Raw genomic sequence first — 20089 nt, 5'->3', positions numbered from 1 at the left:
TGCCCTTGTGCTGCTAGGGGGAAGGAGGCAGAGAACTCAGGAGTAAAGTTAAGCCTGGGAAGAAGGGAGGAGTGATAGGAGGCTGTTTGTAAGATATGGTTTTATTTCTTATTATCCTACTCTGATTTTGGTTGATAATGAACTAATTTCCCCAAGTCAAGTCCATTTTGCCCATGATGGTAATTGATGAGTGATCTCTCCCTGTCCTTTTCTTGACGCACAAGCCTTTTGTTATATTTTCTCTCCCCTGTCCAGGTGAGGAGGGAAGTGATAGAACAGCTTTGGTGGGTACCTGGCATCCAGCCAGGGCCAACCCAGAACACAAAGTGAGGAAGGACATGGTTACTATCATGTCAGTGAGGTCACTGCTAGTGTCACTGCCAGTACACGGAGCAGACAGATTTGTTGGCATAAATATTGCTGTGCATATTTTCTTGTAAGAATCAACACACATTGATCTGGAGGGAAAAGTTGCTTTGATGGTACTTTTGCTTAAGGATTTAAGTGCATTATAATTTACTGCCTTGTGCAAGACCTCGTGTCCTCCAAAATAATATAGTGTATGCCTGTGTAGCATAACGCACTGTTCTGTAGGGGTAAGTGAACTGATTTGATTAATAGAAATTACACAGCCGTGCTAGTGTGATGCTCTGCCTGGGGTAATTAGTCCTGCTGAGAATGGCTGAATTGTAGTACTGGCTCAGAGCCATGTGCATTATTTTTGAATGCCACTGCTTTGGGTGGTACATCTGCATCCATAGTAAGTGCAAATGTCTTGCTAAAACATTTTTCTTTTGTCCCTGGTGGTGTTAGCAGTAACACTGTCAGACCTTCACTGAAATTGTTTGGGCTAAAATATACTATGCCTTTCTGTAGTTTACTGTAATCTCCATGTTCTTCAATTTCATGTTGTTCCTTTCAGTTGAGTTGGTTGCTTGGTTTTTTTATTTCATTTTGCTTTGTTTTTTCCTGAGGCTCAGTTACCAAAAGATGGAAGATTTTGGAAAAAGTTGTTGTGCAAAATTTTATTTATGGTATTTCAAGCCAAAAAGGCCTCTCTGGTGGGAAAGTCAAGCAGACATACACATAATGTAAAAGCCTTGATATTAATATTTGTAACTTTAAAACAAAGAATCCTGAACTGTTTCAAAATGGAGAACTCATTTTTCTATAAAAGCTTAATTTTTCCAAAAGCAAACTTTTAAAAAATTAGAAAAAATAATGAGAAGTTCTCCATGAGCAGGAAGCCGATGTTACATGTGAAATAGGTGTTACATATACTGGCTACACTGCTTTTCTTCAGCACCTCTGGTAAAAACTGAAAATGACGGCCTGTTGCTCTAGTTACATTGTGATTAACTGTATATGGTTAATTGTGCATTTAGTCACAAAATAATTGTATAACAATAAATAAATATATATCAGATACTATGTTTCTCATGGATAATGCTGGTCACTCTGTGACCATCAGATATATTGCAAAATAATTTTTCTTTATCTTTAATGTGGCAATGTTAATGGAATCATTCAGCTTTCATTTATACAACAGAGGCAATTGAAGTTGTTTTTTTTAAATACACTGATAAAGAAAAAAGTGTATTTGTAATGCTTCAATTTACTATTTGCAGAAAGATTCTGGTTTTATTAGTTGATCTGGCTTTTCAAGCAAATGAGTCCCATGAAAACTATGGATAGCTAATGCTAACAAAAAACCATCTTGGTTACTAAGAAGATCTTGTTATTTTCTTAGTATTGTTCCTGGCTTCATGTTTGCCAAAGTTGCTACTTGGTTTATTGTGTATTGATGTAAAAGTAAGAGCTGCACAAACTTCTGCTGAATCATGTTATTTCATGAACTATGCTGTACAACCAAATATTTTGTGTAATGATTGTAGAAGCCAGTCCTGATGCTCTTCTGTAGTTGCTATACCACCCACTTACTTCTTTCTCTATTTCAGTTAAGCATACAACAATCTTGTTCTAGGCCATCTTATTTTATTTTATGCCATCTTTACCTTTTATGCAGAGTTAAGGAGCTTTGGAGGATATTAATTTATTTCTTGTTGGCTTTTGAATTAAAGAAAGAAAAATTTTGTTGGTATATAACAAGTTCATTAACTTGATCTGTGCTCTTTAAGATACTGAGTTAATGTGCGTGTAACAAAATGACTTGCAAAACTTAATACAATTTTTCATTAGTAAGAGGCTAATAGTGTGAGACCTCTATCCTCTTACAAGGAGGCAGACAGAACATAGAGATTTTACCATCAAACTGTGTTTTTCTGTGATTAGGATTCCTAGCTTGGAAACCTTGTATTAGACAAAGCATTTTATGTAAATAATTGGTATGCTTTGCTTACTCTCTGGCATACATTCTTTTTCTAACCATTTTCAATAGAAGATGCTAAATAATTACAGGCACACAAGAAAGAAAAGACTAAGTTTGAATTGATACAAGAAAAAAAAACATGTTAGAATTTTGGTTTTCAACATGAACTTTAAATGAGTAGGGCTCGAATTTGCATTTCCTCAACTTTTTAGAATTTTGGTTTTTGTTAACGTAGCTTCATTGTAATTTCATTGCTGTGTCACTGTTTTCCAAAGTCATGACTATCCTGATCTCTTGAAAATTAATGTTCTTTATGCATACAGTTCTCGATAGTTAATCCAGGTATAATTGTATCAGTGAGTTTTCCTGATGCCAAATTTCCTTTAAACAACCATAAACATGTTTCACATTTGCCATATTGAGTGAACTATGAAACTGTTTTTTCATGTTAACATTAAGCTGATTTCTGATCTTGCTGACATTATTCTTTTAGCTATAACTACTCAAAGAATTTGATTTTGCTGTACTATTAAGCACTTGGTAATTTTAGTCTCAAGTATATAGACCTTGTCACAGGGCTATATATCATGTATTCAAAAATGGATTTACTACTCCGCTTTCTATCTTGAGGTGTTAACCTGTTCCTGAGAGGTGCATTATTGATGTCCCATTAGCAAGGCTGTGTCAGAAGTTAATTACAGTGTGTTCAAGTTGCCTTTGCTGTAGCACATAGAGTATTTCTAACAGTATTTAACCTGATTCCAGGCCCATCAAAGACCATTTTCTGTGTTTTTCTTTGTTGCTTCCAGTTACAGATGTACACAGATCTTGTTCCTTACACTTAAGGGAAGCTTTGCTCTTTAAGCCTCTTTGTCATTTGTTACTCTGAATCTGGTTGCTACCATTTCATTATCAATATAAGTTGTTGTTGTTGTTGTTGTTATTGTCATGATCTAATATATATCAGTTTTAGTTGCAGGCCAGTATTATACTGAACTAGGCTTCAGCAGGTACAGAGTAAAACCTGGGGCCTGACAGTTCTTGATTTATTTGCTGCTAACAAAGGACTCCAGAGAGGAAGAAATGTTAGTGTACAAGAACTAAGGGAAGGGAGGGGGATGTGGTGAACTACCAAAAAGTGTTTTCTGGTAGGAGAGGAATTATTGTCAGGACAGCAGAGTAGCTGCAGCAGTCATGCAGCTGATAAGTTAATACACATTTAAACTCTTTCATGTACTGTCATGTGCATGAGGCATGAGTGTTTGCCCTGGTAGCAAATTCAGTTCTGTGTTTGAGATCAAGCCAGTACTACTTATTTCTTAAAAACACTGAAACTACAGTATTTTCTGTCTGCTTTGGTAATGTATCGGATGGTCTGGTTTGAGAGCCAGACGATGTATTTAGCATTTGTAGTCCCACCTGGGTAAGACTGAAACAGAGGGGCTTAGGAATTTTGAAAGAGAAGCTGGTTGGAAATGAAGAAGAGAGGAGTGGTGGAAGAGGGAGGTTGTGGAAGAAGGTTTTGGTAATTATGCTGTCTTGTCTTTTCTCACGAATGAGCTTAAACATAAAGGCTGGGTCTCATAAGGTGGGTTTTTTCTGGTTTTTGTTCATTTGTTTTGCAGTTAGTGAATTTAAATGTGTGGCTATAAAATTTGAAAACTATACTTACATTCTGTTTCTCTAATTACAAAATGCCCCTTCTGCTCTGTTCTCGAAGTATCCCTATAGAGCAGAGAGGAATTATACCAAACCTGTTTCTGTTTTGCTGTTAAGGAATACTTGTTCCCCACAAGAAGGATGGTATCTCAGCTGGTTAGGGTGTTTGAATCTTGTTTTTGCTTTACTCCTTCGTCATTTTAAGTGATTGAACAGTAGTAGGTATTCTTGTGTTTGTTAGCTAGGGTGTGTCATGACAGCAGAGATATTAAAGGATTTGGAAGAACCGGTATTATAGATAATCCTGTAGTTGTCAATGTTCATGGTTAGCAAAATACAGGATAAATACAACTTCAGAGGGTTTGGGGTTTTTTTTAAGTTTTTAATTACTTCGAAACAGTTATGATTGTGTCAGTAGTACAGATCTTAGAGCATCTTGAGTTTTGAAAAAGGTATCTACTCACGTGTGTCTGTTTCTCTGAAGAGAAAGACAAGTTGGATTGCATAATTTAAAATAACTGAATGCAGGGATATCAGAAAGCAGAGAGTGTCATCTCTACATTGAGTGGTGGTGTATTTCAATAGGTATAAAAGTTTAAGTAAACAGTTAAGAGCAGGATTAAGTAACTATGATAAACAAGTCAGTGACATTGACAATATGGAAGAATTCAGAGTTTGACACCATTTACAGCTAGAATGAGGCATCCAAAAGAGCACGGATCTAGTCGTCTGTTCTACTTTGTGTGGAAGTTCTACAAGAAAACGGCAATTTTGTATTTCGGGCAGGTCTGTGTATGCACTGTCTGAAGCTCTGGTAGGAATTGGCATTTATAACTTTCTCTGTTCTCTTCCTTTCTGAGCATTTACGTACTTGGAAATTCAGTAGTAAGCTGTAGGCAAGTTCTCCCAGAAGCAGAGTAATGATCTCAAGGGTGATCAGACTCAGTGGTCTGAGTTCAATAGAGACTCACTTCTCCATGGAGAAATGTCACACCTATTTTTTCTAGGGACTGAGGGTAGCTGGGAGGATGTGTGCTTCCTTTCTTTTATCTGTGGCCAATGGTGAAATCAGTTGTTTAATGGTCAAGGAAATGCCACAGAGAAGCAGTTCGTAGTATTGATCTTCTCTCTGCTGGGACTGAAGCATTTATTAGTGCGTAACCCCATGGTTGTACTGGAGAAGGATATGGTTAGTTCAGAAATAATACTTCAGTAATGTATAAGTGTTTGAAAAACCAGACTTTTTTTCTTTTTGAACAATCAGATTCAGGAACAGAGTGAGAGAGAATAGAAATGGACAGGTAACTTGTGATCACCAAGGTAAAGAAGTGAGCATTTGATTAGATTACTCACTAGCAGATCAAATAATGGTGGTAGCAAACCATGTTTGGAAAATTTCCTTGGGAAAAACAAAATGGGAAGTTACAGTAGAAGTATCTGTACAGGCATATAGATCAGAGAGCCAGCTCACCAAATCCAGAAGATGTTACTTTCACAACCCACTGAATTAAACCAGAAAAGTGGAAGCATTGCTGTCTAAGAGTGTTTCTGAGATGTGTGGAAGAATGGTGCTGGGACCCTAGACTGTTTGTCCTCTATGGCCACTGGTGAAAGATCATTTATTTCTAACACAGGAATTATCAGCAAGAAGAAACGTTATTCTGGATTCTCTTACAATAGATAAACTTACTGGACTTGGAAGCCGCTTGTCAGAGTGGGAAGTCATGATGCATAGAGCAAACTGAGAATAGATCCAGTGTTTAATGCTTCATTTTTGAAAGAGTTAATTTTGCAGTGCAGAGGATTTTCTGTTCAGTAGTTTGGAGAAATATATTTAGACAAACTTGAAAGTCAAAAGCTTACTAAGAAGACTATATTAGATTGTGAAATACTGGCTTTTTGGCAATCAAGGAGGAGGATAGTCCTGGCTAAAGGCCTAGTCTAACGTAGTGACAAAACAAAGACAACAGCTGTAATTGCAAAACAATGTATAAACAAAACTGCTTTGCAAGTGTAGAATATATCTATTTATTGATAAATTTAAAATATTGCAGAAAAATCCATGACTGGCAGGAACCAGAAAGACTCCTATCATGGAATAATGTCATCAATACACACTTTTCCAGATTGTTCATATTTAGAATAGGAAGGTTTTTCTGTAAATGGTCTTGCTTTATTTTTGGAGGCAGAGTAATTTGTTCTTCCATAAAATAAGGTTACCTTGTAATCCAACAATAACTAAGGATGATGTTATACAAATGTATGAACTTCCCAGAGCCATTCATTTGGGACTTCTTATTGAATGGGGAAGAGGAAAGTCCAACGTGTGTGTTCCAGCATTCCAAAGGAGAAACAGGGTATTTCTTTTGTAATCAAAGTCAGCTGAACACAAAGCTGCTATAGAAAAATAGTAGAGAAGTTGAATTCATTTGAAAGAATAATTCAGGGCTGTAAAGCTGAATTAATGAAAGTTCATTACATTCTTATGGAAAATACTGTTGTCAAACAAATTTGTGTTTTACTTGCTTAGTTGATTAAAGAAATTGTGTAGATGCATTATAGATTTATTTTATGTGCATAATCTGCAATTTGGATGCCTTAAATCTCTCTTAAGGTATTGTTCCCTTAAGCAAGTATTTAAATAAGCCATCTTCTCACCCCCCAGTTGCTCTACATACTTGGTAGATAGCTTTGTTACTAGGGGAGTTGGAAGAGAGGAACAGTGTTAAGAAGATATTGATAGTCTTCTATGGGTGTACATCTTGGATTAAGGCAGACTGCTGCAGCAGCTGTGATTGTGCAGAGCACCTTGAATGTTCAACATGTATATATAATGCTTTTTTAAAAAAAAAGATTTAAAAACCTCTGTTTTTACAAATATTAAAATATGATACTGGAAAGCACTGCAATTGAACTGCATCCGTGCTGGGAATGCTTCACCAAATGTTATTTCTGTTCTAGCATTCATGCGGCTATGTCAGGCAAACCTGTACTTCTGGAATTGGTATGGGGAATTGTGCTGCACAGCTGAAAACATAGTTTTGTGGATACCTGTGAATAAACACAATTATACGTGTCACAGTAGGAGATTAAATGGGCTCTTTTTCTTGAAGATTAAGGCTGTAGAGGTGCATTCATGGGGAGAAAATAAAGGGTCACAGAAGGGCTCTTTGATTAAGAGAAAAAGAAGTTACAAGAGCTAAAGACTGGAAAATGAGGCCTGGCAAATTCAGAAGTATAAAATAATTGAAAAATGAGATTGTGTGCACAATTCTGTTGTAATTCTTGATGTAAATACTGGTTGTTCAAATCTTAAACATAATAACAAATTTTATCCTGTTCATTTCTAATTAAAGTGTGAGCCAGTTGAGGTTAAAATAAAAATCTAACCAAATAGCTGTGAAAAGAAAACTGAAGCCTAATCTTGTTCAGGTCCAGGATGGGAGCCAGTATTCCTAGAACCCAGTTCTGCCTTGCCTTAAAGATCAGTGAAGGTGTTGCTATATGAAATAGAAAGTAATGAGTAATACAGAGTAAGATTAAATTCTTGCACATAGAAAACAGCTTTAAAAATCGTCCATTTTCACAGGAGTAGTTTTTCCTCTTTGTCACCCAACATATGCCCGTAACTTTTAAATACTACTTTAATCAAGAATTTTGTGTACTTGTCAGTTACGGTTTGAAAAGTGAAGTGGTCCAGTCTTTTTATTTGTTTGCTGTTCAGGTCCAACCTTCCATTGCCCACAGGCACCAAATCTGATTACTGGCTTTGCTACCTTAAAGATAAACCCTCTTCAGCTGAAGAACAGCATGGTCTCATACCTCTTTTCATGGCATTTCAGGGAAAGATGTGAAGACCTAACCTCATCAAAAGAAGGAACTTCCTAGTATTTTGAAAACATGCTGTTCCTGTAGCAGATTGTCTACAATTCCAAAGATTCCCCCTACACCCCCTAGTCTTTAGCTGACCTAACTGGCAAACTAGAGTTGTGGTGGAAACTTGAGATTTTTGACTGAAACAAAAAGCCTCAGTGACTGAATCAAAAGTCTGCCACTTCTATTCTGTTTTATTTAAACTGCTTCTGGAATCTGCACTGTAAGCTGTACAACTGAGGCAAGATTTGTCAGAAGCTTCTGAATACATTAATCTTTTTAAAGACGTCTTTAAATTGTCTTCATGAGTGCTTTTTTGTGCTTTTTATTTATTGATGCAACTGCAGATGAGCTGCATAGCTGCATGTTATATGCATGGGCTTACAACCTCATATGGTCAAAATTATTAAATTTAAATGTTTGTTCCCATTTAAACATAGAAAATGAAGTGATTCACTCAGTTTGGAAATATCTTATGATTTAATGTTTGCTTGGTAACTGTTCAGAAGATGAATTTCTAATTCGAGTAACGCCCTTGTTTTTGTTACATGCAAATATACTCCCAGAAAGTCTGTTGTAGCTGAAAAAAACTGTCATGAAATACCTTACTTACTGGCTGTAGGAGCAACGAATACATATGCTAAATCTTTTTGTTTTAGCTGTATATGTGCAGGTGTGTGATATTTTGGCAAATCACAAAAAATTACTTTTCCATGGGAGTTCCTTTTAGGTTAGCTATTTGGTTTGTGGAAGCCACTGTTGGTGTTGAACCATATAACTTTGTTAAAACCTTCCCTTTGCCCACGAACTCTTCACCTCTTTTGTTTTGTTTGCTCTCATTCAGTGATAGGGCTCACTTAGGAGCTGTTAGAGCTGTTAGCAGGAATTCTAGATCCTCTCCATTATTACTGAGGTGTTTTACAGCAGCAGTGCTCACATTCACCTCTTCTTTTGTGATCGTACATACATTGCAAAGTGTTCCTTTCCCATTTTCTTTTTCCTTATGCATGTTTTCAGTACACTGGTAAATGCATCCTGGTGCACAGAATACCACTGATATTTGTAACAATTTACTAATGTGGGAAGCTGTCCCTTTTTTCTACTTCTCCCTTCTTCCTTCTCTGTTTATTTGTGACTGGGATTTATGAAAAATATCTTGAAGTAAGATTTGGAAGAAAACCATAGTACACAGTAGCAGTAGGTTATCATCAGTTATTGTGCTTTTTTTTGCCCTTACTAATTGAGTTTAAATTGAGTTTAATTTGAAGTAAAATCTCACAACAGATTGTGAGAGATCCTAGTACAGTTGAAAGTAAAGCTGTGCTAATATTGCTCTGTTAGTAACAGTCTGACATAGCCAGAGTGACAGATTTTACAGCAATAATGTTGTTTCAGCAGTGACATTGGTTTGTTTATCAGATACGGTATTAAGTTAAACTGTTGCAAGACAGGGTAGGAAGTTAGAGATCATAGCAGGGTAACAGAAACCAAAAGTACATTTCCAGAAGCCCAGCTTGGCAAGGAAACAAGGGTCTGCTGTTTGCCAACAGCTTTGTGCCGTCAGCCAGCCTGCCTGGCTGTGGAGTGTCAGGAATCAGAACGAGGATATAGAAATGCATATATTCAAAGGATATAATTCATTCAAACTATAAAAAATAAATTATGTTTTAATAATTTCAGGTTATGAACCTACCACAGAACTTTCACTGTAAATATTCTGGGTTTTTTAAAATTGTAACTAAATTTCTTTTCATTATTTGAGGATTTCTTTGCAAAATAAGAAAACAGCTGATACAGAAATCTATAAAATAAGTATACAGGAAGATTTTTCTTCCATTCTAGTGCAATTTATAATAATCACTGAAGTGTAATTTTAGCAAACAACATAAAGATGTCTAATGATATTTCTCCTTCAATTTAATAGTCTACAAAAATAATTAAATTGAGATGAAGCAGTAATTGAAAACATGCTGTGGCAGTGAAACACATTCGAAGCACCAAGACAGATTGAAGTTATCTGACCAATACCGATTTGAGGGAAAAGGCAATAGCATTTTTAAAATGTATCCCTGGGAACAGACATCTAATAACATTTTCTCTTCAACTCTGTTCTTGGAATGCATGTACTCTGTGTGTACTTTGTACTTGGTGAAATGTATAGTTTATCTCTAGGAAAAGAGAGAGAATAATGTGTGCTCTTGGTTTGTCAGCTATTCTGTGTATAAATGGTTAAATCAAAAGCCTTTTCTGGAGTTGCTGTTCATGCTGTTCTCCCCTCTCCTCCCAGCAATTTTGGCAAAACCACATATCACACTCGATCATTCAAAGATAAGTTCTTGTATTTTCATTTATTATAACGTAAGAAATGAGGTTAGCATTCTTTCCGTGGCAGGCGCGTGTTGCCTTCCACCTTTCCTGTAAGCCATAGCTGCCTTACAGCGGTTCCTCACCTTCTGCCCTTTTCCTCTTGACCTACATTCTCCACCTACTTCACATCCCTGTTCTTTAACACTCATTGAGTGTGGGTCAATTTTGTTTGTGCTATTAGCTATGATGCCTTTTTTTTTTTCCTCTTTTCCTTTTTTTTTTCCCCTCAGCAAAACAAACCTCAACCCCTGTGTTTAATTTTGCTTTTTGAATTGCACCAGTGTTCTGTGAAGTAGAAAAAGGAGAAGGTCATTGCAGAGTCAGATTCTTCTCTCCTGTTGGTGTAAGACAAATACATTCAGTGATATTACAGCAGAACATGTGAAGTAGAAGTGGAAGTCGGCTATTCTAAAGCTGGGAAGTTTGAAGAGAGAAGCTGATTGCCCATAGCATTATGTTGAAGGTATTTTTGTTTGAACAGTGGGGGAGGGAAGGGTAAGTTAGTTTATTCTATGGGGTTTTTTTTTTTTAGACTAGATTGAAACTTTGCTAAAGAATGCTGTATTTTCTCCTTTTAAGAATTTATTGGCAATTAGTAACTAAAACACTTTATTCAGAGGAAACAAACATATGTCTAAAATATTTAACTACCAAAGAATTTTGATGACTGGTATGTACATTGATGTTGAACAAGAGCTGTTATATGCATTGCAATATGATATATGTAACAGTTAGCAGAGCAGAAATATTATTGCTTGTGCCTAGGTAAATTCTATAGCTTTTTGTATGTATTGTTTCATTTAAAAAGAAAAATAAAAAGGTGGTGGGGAAGAGAATGCATTTAAGTATATGTGTGGCAGGGCATAGTGCCTGTCTGTGCAGTTCAGAGACATTCGTACCAAAAACCTCTCCATATAAATATAAAATAGATGCTAATATTGAACTCCACTTTTGGTGCATATGGATGAATAACAATTATGTATTATGTACATGTATGTATTTATGGATCAATGAAGTAAGAGTGGGGTATTGATCTAACATGTATCTGGATGCATACATTTTTAATCTAATATATTTAGGAATCTTTGAAGTGTTTCCTATTCCTGTGGCTCTAATGAGGTAAACAGAACTTCTGACGGTGTAGCAGTACCTTGTATTCCATAAAAATTGCTGTCAACTTGAAACTAGATATTGGTGACGTATTTGCATTTCTGTTTCACTGGTTTGTGATGTACAACTGTGTTAAGGTATGCTTGAATATTCTAATGGATGCTGGCACTGTACTCAGCTTTTTTGTATTTTTAGTGTGGGCTATTTTACAGTGTAAAATTGAATAGAAATGCATTTGAAGTTAAAAGACAACATAGTTAGATACCAGCTAATGCTTTAGGAATAGAGAACGTGTGGAAACTGGTGGTGGTTGCCTGTGTTTCTGAGACATACTTGCTGGAATTGATATTTTTATAGTCCTGTACAGTTCTGCTTGCCTTAGGCTGAGTGGTGTGAAATGTAATTGAACTAATGACTCACTGTGGTGAGATCATTTTGAAGAATGTAGTGGGCTTCTTATTGTACTAAACCATGGCACATATTTGCCCTTTTTTCTCCAGTGATGCAGCCTATTTTTGCATTCTGTTTTAGTCTGTCTGTCAAGCACCCACGGCACACCTTCATATCCCTCCTAAAATCCTCTCCTGTATCTGTAGGATATACAGTGTTCTTTCGCTAGTTGCTCTATTTTGTCTTGTTTGTATTAAATCTGTCGTCTTTATGGTACAGATCATGTATGATCCTGTTTTACAATTACTCCTGCGTGTATATAGGATTGCACATATTCTTGCTTGTGCTCCCTGCTCTATGCAAGATTTTCTTCAAAGTGTGCTATAACATGGTATGAGTCCTTTTTTTTCTTAATTTAGTGAAAGATGAAGAGTAGTAAATGTAGAAATGAACTTGCTTATATTCTTAAAGGCAATCAATGTCTGTGATCGACATAGCCTTTAAAACCTGACTAAATCTCTCTGAGTAATTCCTAGGCTGCATTTTCTCTTTTTTATGAAGTACTGTTTCATTGAATCTGACTTTCTAATGAATGAGCTTTTAACACCGAATGTGTAGTTCCTGAGGATTTATTTAATTTTAAAAAGCAAAGTCATATTGTGAAGAAACCTTTTAAGTCTGGAAGTATTTCTTAAATGCTTATTTCAACTAAGGACGTGATGTAAGCTGCTTCATGTGTTGTGGTCATTATTCTTTCTCTTTATATTCTTTTAAAATAAATGAATAGTATTTTTAATTCACTTAAAAATGCTTTATTGGAAGATAATTAGTCAGTTAAATCATAGTATTCCATTAAACCTAGAGATCCCACTTTCTCCTCCTTCTAGTCTTCAGAATACAGAGAACAGCAAGGCAGAGAAAGGAAGAAGTGTTACCAAAAAATAATAGTTCCTACTTGGGCACATTTCTTTTCAAATAAAATGAAGCATGTAAATTCTTGTAGGAAACTAGGGAGAGCTTGGATGAAATCGTCACTGTAAGTGGGTTCAGTTGAATGCAGGTGTCATTGGGCTAGCTTTTAGAAAAAAGACAGTGAAATTATGTTTGAATATATGTTATGCAGTAATTTTAAATAATGAATTATTATCAATTAGATAATAAAACTTCTAGGTAGAATTTAGATGACGGTATGTGACTGGTCTTTGTGGAGTATGGTCCTGTAGTATTACTTTTTTGAGTCTTCTGTAAGCTAAGACATGAGCCTAAATAAACTAAAGTACATTGTAAGTACTGGTTTGGGGTTTTTTTAACCCCAAAACCAGTTTTGGTAATACACACATGTTTGATAATTTAATGATGTAATGGAAAATAGCTTTTTGCTCCCATAAATCCATACTTTTTTATACATACAATGCAGAAAAGTGCTTCAGAAATCCTATTTTTTTTTACATAAAACTTTAGTCAAACTAGCTTTCATACTCAAGGATACGCTCTGCTTTTTTCTTAAATAGAAGCCAATACTTATTGAGAATTAGCCTTTTTATTGTACTGGTAGCTGGTGACACACCGAGCAGTTTATATAACAAGACAAGTGAAATAATTCTAATTGATTTTGCAGCTTTATGTTTTGTTTTCCCTTTCCCCCAGTAACTGGTAACTAAGTCAATGAATGTAGCCACTATTCATTGAAATTACAAATTCTTCAAGCATGAGAATAGGGCAACTTAGCTTTTGTTTGGATGAATATCTTAGTTCTTGCTTACAGTGCTTTGGATGAGGATGATGTCTCAAGGCTTCTTGATTTTTTTAATGCAGGTATAAGATGAAATAGAAAAAGAGGATGTGGAATGATGGCCATCCAGGAAATACAGAAATAGGGTAGTTAGCAGCATTGATGATTGGTTTGTGGCAAAGCAGTTGTATAGCTGCAGCTGAACATCAGCCACGGAGAAGTGAAGTCAAAATAATACAAAAGTTACTGAGGGCAAGAAAATAATCTTCTTTCGCTGTGGCACTTGACAACCATATCTATCTATGTGGATAGATGATGGGAATGAAAAATCTCTGTATAAAAAGTCCCCATGTCACACTAGAGATATAGCTGAACCCCTTCAGTCTGAACATCTTAAGCCTTTGCACAGGAATGGCTTGGGTTGTTGGTTGTTATTTATCATCAAGCCAAATAACTTTATTGTCTGTGTTTTTTGTGTTTATTTAGCTTGTTTTTCCTCCATGTGCTCTGCACCCTTCCTGGGTAATTATTCAAAGTTGTATCTTTTTTATACAGAAACTGTGAATCTGAAATTGTGTACGCAAGACTTTTTTCTTTTATTAAAATACTGTCTGTTTTTGGACCAACATGATTCTTTCCTCCCTCCCATTAAAATTAACTGATTCTGAACCATTAATTGAAGGACATTACGTAAATGGCTTTGTCTACATGGGCATGGTAATTGCATGCTGGAGAAATTTGAAATAAGTATCTAGCTAAATATAAGGTCAAAGTGTGTCCAAGTTGTAGCTATATAGCATTCAGAATATCTCTGATGAATTCTGGTTTAAAATTAAATTTAAAAATACCTTATCATGCAAAATGTTGAATTTGTGCTTTAGAAAAGTATTCCCGAGTGGAATTTTTGTTTAAAAATTCTTTATATTTACAGAGAAACTGAGCCATACAAATATTTTTAAAAGTCTGCAGTTCTTTAAGGCTATTTATTTTCTAAAAAAAGAGGACTTAAATATTTTTGACAAATATACACATGAAGTTACGCTAACAAACGGCCATGCAACATATATCTTACATAATGAAGAAATTGAATATACAAGACCTACTCTATTTAACATATATTTTGAAAATTTACAGTCTCGCCAGTAGTTTAAAAAAGTTTTTCTTATTTGGCAGTATTTTTCTACAATTTGTTCAATTATTCCGCTTGATGTGTTTTGGTGAATACTGAAATCTAGTCAGTGACAACCTGAGGTACTAAACATTTCTGCCTTACTTCATTGTCTTCAAAGGTAATCTTTTTGTTCCTTTTAGGCTCTATCCATGAGTTGTGTATTACAGCGTTATTTGGCATGGGATCTGCTTCCACTATTGAAACAACTCGTTTTTTCATCTTACTTTTCAGAACTTTCTGAAACTTTTGCCTTGTGAATGCATAAAGTAGAGGGTGAAATATAGTTGTTCCGTATGCCATTACTAGAAAACATAATCGCAACTTTACCAAAAGGTCACTTGGGCCCAAACATAAGATGGTGGTGTTTAAAACGGAGATGGGTGTCCAGCAGAGAAGGAATGTTGAGATAATCAAGAGGGACATTCGGAAGACTCTCTTTTGCCGTTCTCGTCGCTCCCGGTGCCGTTTTACGGCTCGGCGCAGAGCAATTATGACAGACACAGAAGTCCTCACGCCAAAGACGACGTTTCTTCCTCCGCTGCTGTGGGACACATCCGTAGTCTCATGCTGAGTGGTCAAAGAAATGGTTTTTTTCTTTCTAGCTTTCTTCTTTTGTCCTGTTGTAAATCTTGTGCCAATCCGAATATTTAGAGCCTGGAGTATTTTGGTGTATGTAATTAGCATTACTACAACAGTGAAGAAAAAGATTGGAATCTGTACGAGAAGGTGGTAGTACATTCCTAGCTCGGTGTGGTACTCGTTTGTACTCACGCACAAAAGTGTCTTATTTTCCCAAGTACTCGCACTTCGAAGGCTGAAAAAGTTGACTTCGATGAAAGGAATCAGGAAGGAAAAAAGTGAAATGATCCATATAGACGTCATTAATATCACAGCCCTTCCCATGGTCAGAATTCGATTGGCAGGTTTTACGGAAATGTCGTAGCGGTCCAGAGTGATAGCAAAGACGTTGATTGCAGTTGAAACACTTGCAAAAGAGACACAAGCCTCGTGGAAGCAGCAGATGAGAGCAGTGTTACTCTCCAGTGAAAGCAGAAGGATAACTATAGTTAGAGGAATACATCCCACACAAATTATTACATCAAGTACATGAAGGTTCATTGTAATTATGTTACTGACAGAATTGATTAAGTTGGATTTCATACAGTAAAGTACCAGCACGGTGAGGTTGCTGCCAAGTCCCAAAACAATTTCTAACATCAAAAATCCAGTGAGGGAAACTTGAAAGCTTAATGGATATGACAGTGGTTGGTACATGTTGGTGTCGATGTCGTCAAGGGCATCTCGGACTGTGATGTTAGGTTCAGACTGCATGTTGACTTCCAGAGAGGGGGAGAAACACATTCTTTTGTTGCAGTTGGTTTTTCTCCTGAAAGGTGAAATAAAATACGGAACTATTTGATTTCTTTTTTTAAACACTTATTGTAGGTAAATGCTGTGGAAGGAGGAAAAGCAGCTATTCTTATCAAACTCTTGATTTTTACTGTATGTATAGAACTGTTAGTTGGCATGGACTCAAAAGTCTGAGGATCTAGAATAAGGTCTTTCCTTTTTAAAGGAAAGCAGGATTTGTTAAAAAAAAAAAAAAAGTGAAAAGCTTCCACTTAGGGACACAAGGCTTTATTTATAGTGATGTGGCTTTTACAAAGGGCCCATTTGTTGAATAAACTATACTTGTGCATTGCCTTTGTATTGTGTTTAGGGTCATTTTAGAAGAATGTTGTTAAGTATTGACAAATTAGTACTCAAGATCATTTAAAAAAGGCTCTTGTGGAAAAAGAAAGTGATAGGAACATGGAGCACTGTCGCTTATGTATCATAAAAAGAACATTTATTTATGGCAATTTAGCAGGCTCTTTCTTATGAAAAGTTTACAAGGGTGTTGCAGGCTGAAACTGAAGTTCTGTAATCCAGCAGATTTTTACAGAGCTTGAGGACTTCTGTTCACTTTTATCTTGTATGCATCTACATGAATGGAATTTACCACTACAGCAATTTTACATAAGTGTATATTATTTCAAGTGCAAAACTTAAGTGGGTTCGGGGGAATGGAGTTTATTATAAAAATGCTACATTTTCTTTTTCTAATTTGGTCGTTCAATTTCTTCAAGAAACCAATGCCTAGATGAAATGGAAGAGTAGTTAATTATATTTCAGAATAGATTTAAGGCAATAATTTTAGAAAATAATAATTAAAAAGAAAATTGTTTCTTTCAGGATTTTTTTTTACTTACACAAACTGTAATTAAATCCAACAGATTTATATACATAGCATGTTTGCTTTAGTAGTAAGTGAGGCTCTAAAAGGTAGCATTTATTACATCTGGGAGATTTTTTATTTTGTGGCTCATCTGCTTTGTTTTACACATGCTGATAGGTTGTAAGTGTAGCATCTGCATGTAATACCTGATGTTTGTATTACTTATATTGTCTGTCAGCTCTTGAGTTTGTAATGAAATGAATAAATACAGGAGAGGTTATTCAATTTCTTGTTATGATACTTGAGGGTCTGAGGGTTTTTTTAGGTAGCTCTGACTTTAAGAGGGGTTGTACATTGGCATGAAAATAAATTTAAATGTAGACCTTTGTTCCATTCTGAATGCATTAGAAATTAATAGTACTAAGGTGAACAAAAATGAGCTCTTCTAAAATGAAAGTATGAATTAAGCACACTTGGGATACAATATGCAAATGGTTTCATTTGCAGTTCTGAAAAGCCTCAATTGCACAATACTATTAATCGCAAATTGTATGATGAAAAGTCTTGCTATGCTTCAACAGTTATTTCACGTGTACCTTTTAAATACAAAAGATGAAAATTAGAACATATTATTCTCAGGTGTGAAATGAAAGAGGAAATATTTCAAAAGCTTTGTTTAATTTCTAATTTAGGCAATCTCTATTAGGTTTATATTAACTCTCAGGAATACGATTTCCTCTGTGTACGCTGTCCTGACTGTGAGTGGATGTCAGGAAACCATTCCGAATGCATTACTGGATAAATGGAGTTCTTTTGTATTAGCAAAAGCCAGGAGGAAATCAAAAGCAGGTCTGCTGAAACAAATGACAATCTTAACTCTAACATTATGCCAACTGAAATTCTGTGAAAACAGAAAACTTCAGATGTGCTAAGTCTTACAAATAGATTAAACATCACCTCCTTGTTGCATTGATTAGGTTTCAGTTACAGAAAAGCAGAAATGTGAAGGCAGGGAGCTGATTTACCCAGTGCATCGCTTTCTGGATGGTGCCTGTTCCCTTGCAAATGCTGAGCAGAGGTGGGGTGCATGCAGGTGCTGACCTACCTGGTCTGTGTGCCTCAAGGGCCTGTCAGATCCCTGCAGCAGCTTGTCATAAAGTGATACATGGTGTCTCTGACAGGTATTTGACATGCACTGTAACCTGGAAACCAAGTGGCAGCTGGGCTCTTATTTCATTCCTTGCAGGTTTTTTTTTTCTTTTTTTTGTTCCAGCACTTCAGCAGCAAAAAGTTCTGATTAAACATGGGGACTTCTTAATTGCCTGAGATACTTCTACGGACCAGTGCATACTCTGTGTGTCTGTTCTGAGTTTCAAGCCAGCAGTAACAAATAAACCTTCTTCTCAGTGATGTTAATTTCTTTCCCCTGTTGCATTTTGTAGCAGCCTGTTTTTATTTCCGAGATTTAAAAAACCAATAATTCTGATCTCTGTGTTGTATGTAGACATCCTTTAGTTTATGGTTGCGTATTTCTTTCTGTAATATTCCTGCTCATTACTTTTGAGTGATGGCTTAGTCAAAGAAGTTGCTATACATCATAAAATCCAGTTCATGTGCTTTGAGAGTAACCATGAGTTACCTAATTTGGTTTATTTTTGTTTAAGGAGAATACATAACAGACCATAAAATTGAGAGAAAAATATCCATTAGTCATTATGACAAATAAGTTATTTAATGAGTAGTATAGAAAAAGCTTGGTTAAACCCTTATTCAGCTTGCAGGTGAAGTATGCATATTCTCCTTTTGGGAATTCATGTTTCATTGTCTCTTCATGCATCAGTAGTTTCCACAATTCTGTTTTTAAATTATAAATCCCTTTTTAAGAAATGCTCAGCATTTTAAGCATCAGTCATTGCACTCTTCTTTTAATGAAAATCTGAGCAGATGTGTTAGTCTTCCGTGTAAATTGTTGAAGTGTCGTGCACGTAAATGGTAATACAAGTGTGTTCCATGTTTTGTTTCTAATTCCTTTATGTCTTAAGAATACATTTTAGTGATGCATCCTGCTGCTTGTAGGTCATACAGCTAGAAAGATACTCGGTCAACTGCATTCTTCATATTGTCAGTTGTAAAACTGAATTAGTTGCTGCGTGCCCTTGTGAAGGGGAGGAAAACAAAGGTTAAAAGTAGGGCTCATAATTTCAAAATAAAGTAATGCAAGAATATATTTGCTAATATTACTTCTTTCATGAATAAAAGATCTCTAACATTGGATCTTATAGAATACATAGAAAATCAGTTAGTGTGTTCACCGTTTGCTAGGAAAATCATGTCATTCTGTCAAGTTACAGGAATTTAGTTTTTTGGACAAGTTTCTTGTTCTCCAAATTGTGAAGGTTACAAAAATCCCCGACTGGAAGCAATAACTGTTGGATGTAGAATGTCTGTGACTACAACTAGAAAATGTAGTTTTATAGCTCTTGTGAGCAGGTAGTTTATATGTACAACTCTCCTGCCTTCTAATGAGAATTTGAGCAGAGTCTGAGCTTTATAGGAAATACAGTTTTGTTTAATTTGCACACTGTTATAATTTCCTTTCTTGAAATAAATGTTTAGCAAGGCTGTGTTTTTAATAAACGGCTTGAATGTACAGGGTAATGAAAGAAATAAGTTTAAAAAAAAACAACAACAAAAAAGGGGGATTTCTTTAGCAATCAGAGATAAGTCATATTAGCCAACCTTCATCAAGCAATAAGTATATACCAATTACAGACTATCTGATCTTTCAAAGAGTAACTGAATAAATCTGTAACATATTTAGCTGCCAATATTTGAAAATACTGCTCAGGGAGGAAAAAATATTCCTGGTTGCATTTTTTGAGTCCTCCCCCCCCCCAAATTAGCTTAAACTGTACTGTCTTTATGTTGTAGGAACATAACAGGTTATTAATATTCTACAAGTCTAATACAAAATAACATTTTTTTACCGTCGTGTTTTTAATGGGGAGGGGGAAGTAGCATTTGAGTATTTCCTCATCTCAAATATAACAAGATACTAGCACTTAATGTAAGTTGAATCTGATATCTTCCCTTTTTTTCTGCAATATTTTTTTGTTAAATGTTGCTTATACTGCATACCATAATAAGGAACAGATCTTACCTCCACTAAAGATCTGATAAATTCTCGATGCAGGTGAAGCAGTTCCAGGTTGGAGGGATTCATTTTGTTCACTTGTGAGC

General features: G+C 35.7%; 1 protein-coding gene across 1 annotated transcript; it reads right to left on the bottom strand.

The window, feature by feature from the left end:
* Nucleotides 1-14424: 14424 nt before the first annotated feature.
* GPR22 (G protein-coupled receptor 22) lies at nucleotides 14425-16323 on the bottom strand. The gene has a single exon (XM_010178525.1). The coding sequence runs from the start codon at nucleotides 15991-15993 to the stop codon at nucleotides 14692-14694; it is 1302 nt and encodes a 433-aa protein (XP_010176827.1). The 5' UTR covers nucleotides 15994-16323; the 3' UTR covers nucleotides 14425-14691.
* Nucleotides 16324-20089: the final 3766 nt, after the last annotated feature.

The sequence above is a fragment of the Mesitornis unicolor genome, unplaced genomic scaffold, assembly GCF_000695765.1.
Source record: "Mesitornis unicolor isolate BGI_N332 unplaced genomic scaffold, ASM69576v1 scaffold7072, whole genome shotgun sequence".
Taxonomy (NCBI): domain Eukaryota; kingdom Metazoa; phylum Chordata; class Aves; order Mesitornithiformes; family Mesitornithidae; genus Mesitornis; species Mesitornis unicolor.
Note: the sequence above shows the minus strand (reverse complement) of the source record. Positions and strands in the feature narration are given on the sequence as shown.